The 9,285-nt window shown below is 39.3% G+C and overlaps 1 protein-coding gene across 2 annotated transcripts in view; it reads right to left on the bottom strand.

Annotated features, from left to right (window-relative positions):
- Positions 1-2,632: 2,632 nt before the first annotated feature.
- The window catches only part of gripap1 (GRIP1 associated protein 1), a 28,092-nt gene continuing 21,439 nt past the window's right edge, over positions 2,633-9,285 (bottom strand). For both annotated transcript variants that reach the window (XM_020922399.2, XM_020922400.2), the window contains 2 exons: positions 8,130-8,305; positions 2,633-6,469 (listed from right to left, as the gene is read on the bottom strand). In XM_020922399.2, coding sequence (XP_020778058.1) covers positions 6,401-6,469; positions 8,130-8,305 — 245 coding nt within the window. In that variant the 3' untranslated portion in view covers positions 2,633-6,400. The remainder of the gene's footprint in view (positions 6,470-8,129; positions 8,306-9,285) is intronic.

The following is a 9,285-nucleotide window of genomic DNA, read 5'->3' as shown; positions in this document are numbered from 1 at the left end:
TTTTAAGGCATTTTAAGAGGAAAAAGTAGAATATTCACAATTTTATCGTAAAAGTATCGTACCGTGAAATTTGGATATCGTTACATCCCTACAAAACAATAATATCTCCATGGAAATGAGTAGGTGACGGACCCTCCACTAGAAAAACTACACAGCACACCTTTAAAAATCGCCTTATAACATGATTAAAAGCTTCTTTAACCAAATATTTGAGTTTAAAATAAAGTTGAGGCCATTGTTTCTCTCGGCGCAGAGGGAGGTTGCTGAGGTCTTCTTCCTGCAGGTCCTCAGAGGGGCCGGACTGACTCCAGGTCTAAAGCAGATTTAACGAGTTGGACCTGATTAAAGCAGGGTTAATGGGAGAAACGGCACAGAGCAAAAGATTAATTAAAGCTGGAAAGATTAAAACACAACGTAAAATTATCTCTCAAACCGAGGCGGTGGTTTTGAATGGAGCTTTAAAGACGTTTTGACAGCGAACACAATGATGCTTCGAATTGGTGGATTCCAGTGGTTCTAGTCGTCCCGGATATGGAGACTAGAGACACATTTGCCTTTTGATACTTTGCGGTGAAATAATGCTGGGGGTGTTCTACATGTATCCCTAATGGCAGAATGTTTAGGAGGTGACACAATTAGGGTGACCACATTTTCACAATTCAAAACTGGGACACACCCGGGTTGGGATGGTTGATATAAATAAAATTGTGAAAAAAGTGCGTAACACTGTGTATTCTCCACTCAGTTTGGGCCATAAACTGAGGGACTTCTATTGGTGCATTTTTTCCCCCTCATGGTCATTTTCAACCTCGGTTTTCGGTATTTTCGCAAAAACAAGTGACAATTTATGCCTCTCATTACTGTTGGCGGGTATCAGATTGAACAAAAATAGGGACACCTGGGACATTTCTTGTATAAAACTGGGACAAATCAGTGGTTTTGGATAAATCTGATGGGACAGGGGACACACGGCTCAAAACTGGGTCTAGTCACCCTAGATCAGGCATGTCCAAACTATGACCCGGAGGCTAAATGAGGCCCTCAGATCAATTTTTGAGGCTCATGTTTACTCAACCCAAATGACCAAAGGTAGTTATTTTTACTGCTGATTAACTTAATTTTTTTTTTTTGACGTGGTACAGACTTAACTCAAGCCTTATTAAAGGTGTGCATGCTCAGACAAACCTACATCAAATGCAGCATTTTGAAAAATTCACTAGTCTGTGGGCTTAAGTTTCAATATGTGGCCCTCAGTGAAAAAAGTTTGGACACCCCCACCCTAGACACAACGCACACATCAGCAAAAACTGTCAAAAAAGTTTTAGGACTGCATGAAAAGTCAAGAAAAAACACAAAATGGATTTAAACAGCACATTTTCAGGAGCCTGTGATCAATACGAGTTTTCATAATCCTGTTTAGGTGTTTGATTTTCAACAAAACGGTGAGAGAGTCTAACTGAAAAACTGTTGGCTGATGTACTTCCAGCTAACTCAGGTCTTTCTGGTCAGATTCTCCTAAAATAAAGTATAGGTTAAAATCCAATAAAGCCTCAGACAGAGCAGTGCCTACAGTCAGCGTCACACCTCCAGAGAATGTTAATGATTTCAGCTGCAAAGTAACTTTGCCATGAAATATCCAAATGGTGAATTCACAAAAGTTGAACCTGCTCATTTATGGTAAGAACTCAATATTTCATGTACTAGTATTTTAACTATATTAATTTGAAAACCTATATTAAATATTATAGATCTGTCGAATGTTACAATGTCATCTGAAACAAATTATCCCAAATTAAAATAATAGTTAAAGGTGCAATGTGTAACTTTTCCTTTGGGGGATCCGCTGATATGACGATGTTGCGTTGTCTGGAGTTTCCATGGGTGATATTAAACTTCTCTAACATATATTTCTTTTATCATGGGAGTTTGTAGTTCTCAAACATACCTTTAAAACATGCACTCCTTTGTGAGCGAGGCCACTTCTCCACAGATATGACCTGTAAATTGGTCTAGCGGCATTTGTTTAACATCATACACTGAAATATTCAAGACAAAGCAATAAAATCTCTAAAAAAATAAAAGCAGGTGACAGGCCCTCCTCTGGAAAAGTTCCACAGTGGACCTTTAAAATAATAAAAGCTAGATAGTTAAATTATAAAGGGGTAGTTACAATTATAAACTCAGAAACTGTTGACTCAGACTGTCGCCATGGTAACAGCCAGGCTTCGTGTGATTGGTCCATTATGCACGAGAAAATGAGCAAAACATCAAACTTATTTTTTGTGTATTTGTAATTAAAGGTGCATTGTGTAACTTTTCCGTCAAAAACTTTTCTCTGTGGAGTGTTACAAGATTTCTATCTTCATGGAGACCAAACCAGACCAAGTTACAGGTCAGATCTGTGGAGAGGCGACCCCGCTCACAGTCAGAATGCCTGTTTTTGTATTTATTTTTGAGCTATAAAACCACCTGTAATTGAATAAATGTAAGTTAGAGCTGTTTAATGTCATACTGTGGAACATTCCAGGCAGACCAATGACATCTCCATAGAAACAAACAGGTGACGGACCCCCATCCAAAAAGTTACGTAGCACACCTTTAACAGAAATTTTAAAAAAGAGAGAAAAACAGATGAAGTTTGTGACAGATTTAATTTCAGTTCCAATAATTAGCGTCATAATCGTATTCATAAATAATAATAATAATCAGATGATTCTTCACACAGATACAGTCATGTGACCCGTCATGTGACAGCGTTATATACAAATCAACAGGCCTCAAATAAAACACTTTAAAAACAAACAGACAAACAGCAGGAAGAGCCGCCTGCAGCAAGTAGACAGAGCCCAGTCCATAGGGTTTGATACAGTCTCCAACACGTAGACTGTGACAATTTCATAAGGCTTTACAAGAGGCAGAGAAGAATGGATAAAACCAGACTTTATCAACAATTTAATATGAATAACGTAATAATTTAGTCTTTAGGTTTAGTTTTGTGTTTTGAAATTATTAGACTTTACCATTGTGTGAAATATAACAGCATTTTCCCTTGTGAATCCAGGTCTTAAAGGGCTCATATTATTACTATCATATTTTCTGATCTCTTATAAAGTCGTTTCTTCATCAAAAACATTCCTGGAGTTGCGTTTTGGGAGTTGAATTCTTCTCTCAAAGGGAAAACTCTGTTCCACCTTGTGATGTCATGTGTTAATACAGGAAGTGCTCCACTCCACACACCTTCAAAAGAATAATTTTAGAGAATTTCATCACCAGAATTGCCCATTTCTACTGAACAAAAGGTAAAAAGGAGCTGTTAATTTGAAAACTACCGCTATATGACATCACAAGGTGGAACAAAGCATTTTTTTTAGCTTTGGAGACGTAGGATACATTTACACTGAAATGAACCACCGTATCGGAAACAATTTACATCGTTTCTGTGTCCACAAGCCTGCCCTATCCACAGCTTTGAGCATATTTGTTTACATTTTACAGAACTGAGCGCTCAAAAAAACATCTCGCTCCTTGTGCGCTGATGCGGTTCAGCTTCTGTCGGTCTAAAAGACACGACTCAGTGGATTATGAGTGTTCTTTCTGTGACAGAGGGGTGTTCTGCTGATGGTGAGTCTGTTCTGTGCTTCTGTCGCGTTGGAGATGGTTCATGTTAAACTTTTCAGAGATTATGCACAGACCGTATATATGAATGGACATATATTCTAGCCTCTTAGCGTTTTGGCGGTGAATTACTTAGACCTACATTAGCGTATCAGTGTTTTCAGGCGTCCACACAGTGATGGATCAGATCTGTACTCATTTGTGGGAGCTGGCGGCACCAAATCGTTCTGTCACTGGAGCCGTTTTCCATCGAATTAGTACGGACGAACACTGTATCCGCAACAAAAACGTCTCAAATACGTACTAGGGTGGATGGGGCCATAGACAGACAAATAATAAAGAGTTACTCAAACATGTGTGAGTAAAACAAAACACAACTCCTGAGGTAACAACATTAAACGAGATTAAAAGTTCAAGTCAGTTTTGTGTAATATAGGACGTTTAAGCATTGCGAGATAGGGACAGTTTCTTGGTTTGTTCTTGTTAATAAATCCTGGTTTGGTCCACAGATTCCTTTATAAACCTCTTGAGTTTTTGCTGCAGTGAAACCGTTGGTGAAGCAGATTAAGACAAAAAGCAGCAGCGAAAAAATACAGACTTTTACCATAAACATTTGACAAAACACACACACACACATTTTGAATCAGTTCACACCAAATCATCGACAAAAAGTGTTTACAGCTGATATAAAAATATTAACGGTAAAACAGCTGGGGTGTGACGGACTGCGTGACTACCTGCAATCCATTTTCACATTTGTCAAACTTTGTCAAGGCTCGGATGGGTAGAATACTTTGTGTATTTAGTAGAAAAAAGATAAAATGTTCAAATTGAGATGGTTTGGACGTGTGGAAACGAGGAGTAGTGAATATTTGAGTAAAAGGCGGCAGAGGCCATGAAAGACGAGGCCCCCTAGAGGAAGACCAAAGAAGCACGTAGTGAAAAAGGACAAAGTAAGTAGGAGTGGCGTTTGGTGTGAACTGGTTTAAAACAGTACATTCAGATACAGGCTCCGTTCACACTTTAAAGTCGCACTGTGTAACTTTTCTGGAAGAGGGTCCAAAACCAGCTTGAGTCCATGTAGGATGATGTTTTTTTTTTTTTTTTCCCCAGGAATGTTCAACTGTATGGCATTTAACTTAACTATCTCCATGGAGACAAACAGGCCAGGTTCAGGGTTCCCACTCTTTTTCACTGACAATATTTCAAACCTAAAGTGACCTAAAGTGAATTTTCCATGACTTTACAGCACCTATATGTGTAGAATTGATCAGACTTTAGGGCTAAATATGAAATGTTAACTATTTTCACTCACCTTATGGTTTGGTATTATAGTTTTTTAACATTCAAAACACTGTCAGTGCATTTATTGTCGTCTCTTTTAAACAAAAGGCGCAGACGTTTGGAAATAATCATAATATCCTATTGATAACTTAACAGAATGCTGTAGTTGCGTGAAAGATACTAAAATTCCATGACTTTTCCAAAACGTTCATCGAATTTTTGAACTTCTATGACTTTTCCAGGCCTGAAAAATTAGATTTTCAATTTCCATGACTTTTCCAGGATTTACATTTCCATCATGGGAACCCTGCAAGTTACAGGTCAGATCTGTGGAGATGTGAGCCCACTCATGTTAATAATGTATGTTTTTGGGGTAGTTGAAAGATAAAAACACTTCTGATTGAATAAATACAAGATATATTTAATCTTTTCAATGCCGTACAGTGGAACACCCCAGGCAAAGCAATAACTTCACCATGGAGACGTGCAAATGGCAAACCCTCCACCACAAAGGTTGCGCAGTGCACCTTTTAATTGTTGTCATAGTGTTTTATAAAGAGCCAATGCCACAATCCACTACTATGGGAGTTGAGTGGTGCACAATGCAGACTCTCATAAACATTCGCTTTCATATTTGGGACTTTCTCTGACTGCCTCACCTGTACGTGCGTGTGTTTGGACAGAGGGAGGCAGAGGAATGGACCTAAGGAAAGACGGGGAGCACATGCAAACTCCACTCAGAGATCAGGAGTCTAACCCACAACCTCGAAACTAAGCGGCAGGAGACAGATTAAAGGTCATATATGATGCAAAATTGACTCTTGTGAGGTTTAAGTCATGTTATAATGTTGTTACCTCGCCAAAAACGGACCTGGAGTTGTGTTTTGTTACCATTCACACATGTTTGAGGTGGGGGCTACATCTCCAAAGCTCAAAATACTCAGTTCCACCTTGTGATGTCATGAAGCAGAAGTTTTAACAGCTTAAGTTCACAGCTATTTTTTACCTTTTGTTCAGCAGAGGTCTGAAATTATCCAAATGATTCTAGTGAAGGTGTATAAAGTTTAAAAACACAGTGGAGCATTTCCTGTATTACCACATGACATCACAAGGTGGAAAAGGTTTGAAAGAAGAACTCAGCCTAAATATGCAGGGTTTGAGTGTTAAACATGTAAATAAAACAAAACACAACTCCAGGTTTGTTTGTGATGAAGAAACATTATAACATAGATCAGAAAATAGTGTAATATGGGCTCTTTAATCACTCTGCAGCAGGAACGGAGGGAGGACTGAGGGGCAAGAGACAGGCTAACCACTCTGCCATTGTGCACCACATGTGAAACATGTTAGTGTAGAACTCACATATATTAATATTTTCTTATTTACATCTCTTTCTGTAACCTCTGGGAAAGTGTTGTGTGGACGGAGCCTGAGTTTAGTCCAAATAAAATCCAGTCCGTTCCAGTTTGTAAGAAAAAAAACATGGAAGGAAGAATCAGCTTCATCCTGAGGCGGAACTGGAGCCGTCTTTACTGACCCGGACCAGCTCCTGGGACAGAACCTCCAGATCCTAAAAGAGAGAAGGAATGTGTTAGATTTACACCAAACTCATCAGATCCCTCTAGACCTGAAATTCAACCTTAAAGGCACTCTATTACACAAAATTGACTATTGTGAGTTTTTACTTGTGTTAGAATCATAGACTGTATAAATAAATGGACATAGGCTCCTACTGAATCTGGCTCATATTGACTTACATTGGAATATTGTCACCCCTCTCTCTGTAACTGCTGCAGTAGGCCTCATAATTTTGGTCTTAAAACGTTCGTATTAACCCATTCTATGTGATTCTGTTTTTTTTTTTTTTTGTTTTTTTACGTTTTGCCTGTCAAAAAAATCCTATTCATAACATAGAGCCCATCTCCAAATTCTTTTTTATACAGTCTATGGTTACGATGTTGTTACCTCCTCCAAAAACAGACCTGGAGTTGTGTTTTGTTTCATTCACACATGTTTGAGTATTGTATTTTTCGCACTATTGGGCACGCTTCATAAGATTCCAACCCCATCAAAAAACAACTGTGTGCCCCACAATCCAGAGCGCCCTATACACGAATCCACTCGGGTGTCCCAGCACGACTTCAGTAAACTACAAAGCCGCACCACCCACAGCCCACGCAAACACGCATGGAGCAGACAGCGACCACGGCGCGAAAAACACCCACAGCCACACTCATCACTCCACGCGGACGAGGAGTGGAACGGAGGAACGAACCGAAAAAGCAAGTGCAATGTGCCACTTCTAGCCACAACTGAGTCACTGCGAATACGCCAACAATCCAGCGGTACCAGACAGCACCCTCCCTACGCGCCACAATTGAACAAAGCCGAGCGTCACCGTGAACGCGACAAAAAAAGTCCCACTGAGCCATCCAACTATTGTGTTTCGTTTAAAGTCCGGTGCGGTTTATATGTGAAAAAAGTTCGGAAAAAGACCATTCTATGACAGTGCGCCTTATAATCCAGAGCTCCTAATAGTGCGGAAAATATGGTAATCCTGGTTTATTAGTCTGTCTACATCTCCAAAAAAGCTCTGCTCCACCTTGCAATGTCATGAAGCGGGATTTTTCATGTTTTTATTTTATTTCAGTAAATATTGGCAATTCAGAATGATTTTAGTGAAGGTGTATGGAGTTTAAAAGCACAGTGGAGCACTTCCTGTATTACCACATGACATCACAAGGTGGAACAGAGCCTTTGTGTGTTAAACATGTGTGAATGAAACAAAACACAACTCCAGGTATGTTTGTGATGAGGAAACATTATAACAGAGATCAGAAAATAATAAAAGCGGGCCTTTAAATGGGCTGTACCTGATTTTTTTTTCATGGTCCGATATGGTAAAATAGTATATTTGTTATTTTGTAAAAGCAACCACAGTCTGCATCAAATTATAGAGTCTTTAATCCTCCGCAAACCAAGAAGTGAGTTGTTAAAAATTGCTAATTGTTATTAGTATTACCGTGATGGCAAAACTCCACTCTTGCCTCTGAAAATTGTGAAAAGTGCTTAAAAGGTATGAATAATTAGGATGCTTGAAATGAGCTAAAAACTGGGAAATAAAGTGAACTGAAATTAACTAAAACTAAATTTGCAATGGCTTTAAAGGCCCTTTGAACTAGTCTGAACCCAAACAAACTTGTGTAAACCGGTTGAGATCCTGCTCATACCTTCTGTAGATGCATGTTCTTGGTCAGCTGCTCCTCTAACATGTGCTGGAGCTTCTTGTTCATCTCTCGGAGGTTGTCGTCTCCAGGTTTGACCAGGTCTCTCAGCACGGAGCCCAGTTTGCCTCGGTCTGTGTGGGGCGCACTGTGAGCCCCGCCGACCCCCGCGCCGGACACGTCTGAGGAGCAAACGGCAAAAACGTAAACAGAAAATCAAGAAGAAAACATATAATGGTGCGGTGTTCAAAAGAGTCTGGAATGGCAGTGGTGCAGGGGATTAAGCGTCTGCCATAGAACTGGAGGGTTGCCAGTTCTTATCCCGTCTGAGCACATGTTGTGATGTGGCAACAAGACGTGATTCTGGCATAAAAATTCAGTCCTGGCATTTGAGTTTAGTCCTGGTTTAGTCCTGGTTTAGTAGTGGTTTAGTAGAGGTTTAGTCCTGGTTTAGTCCTGGTTTAGTCCTGGTTTAGACCTAGTTTAGTCCTGGTTTAGACCTAGTTTAGTCCTGGTTTGGACCTGGTTTAAAGCTAGTTTGATCAATTAAGGAGCATCTTTTCCAGTGAAGGATCTGCCACTTGTTTGTCTCCATGGAGATGTTATTGCTTGCCTTTTATGTTCCACAGTGCAGTTTTAATACTATATCTTACTTTTGTTCAATTACAAGTGTTTATGTAGCTAAAAAATGATGAATGGATGAATGGCGAGTAAAAAATTAAAGCTCCACTGTGTAACGTTTCCAGTATTTGCCTTAATTGACTAAATATTTCTTTGTCCAGAAGTTTCCACAGTGAAGCATTCAATGTATATCTTGAATTTAATGAATTATAGGTGACCTTATTGCAAATAAATACAAATTCTTAAAAAAAAATTGAGTATTCTTACTATGATTTGAGCTGTGACTTTGCCTCATCACATCAACTGCGTGTTTAATGCCATACTGTTGAACATTCTAGCAATAACATCTCCATGGTGACAAGAAGGTGGCAGACTCTCGTTCAAAAAACTAAAAATATTCTTAGTAATAATAATTTCTTTGGCACAAAATCCCTACTGAACAAATATTATAATCCAGCCCAATACTGTTGCCCGATCCTTTGTGGCTGAGAAGGACGAGTAAAAGTAAAAAAAATATCACAAATATTCAGAGTACAGTGGT

The sequence above is a fragment of the Boleophthalmus pectinirostris genome, unplaced genomic scaffold (assembly GCF_026225935.1).
Source record: "Boleophthalmus pectinirostris isolate CB_2022bp ecotype Guang Dong unplaced genomic scaffold, ASM2622593v1 HiC_scaffold_8, whole genome shotgun sequence".
Lineage (NCBI taxonomy): Eukaryota > Metazoa > Chordata > Actinopteri > Gobiiformes > Gobiidae > Boleophthalmus > Boleophthalmus pectinirostris.
This window is presented reverse-complemented; position numbering and strand designations above follow the sequence as displayed.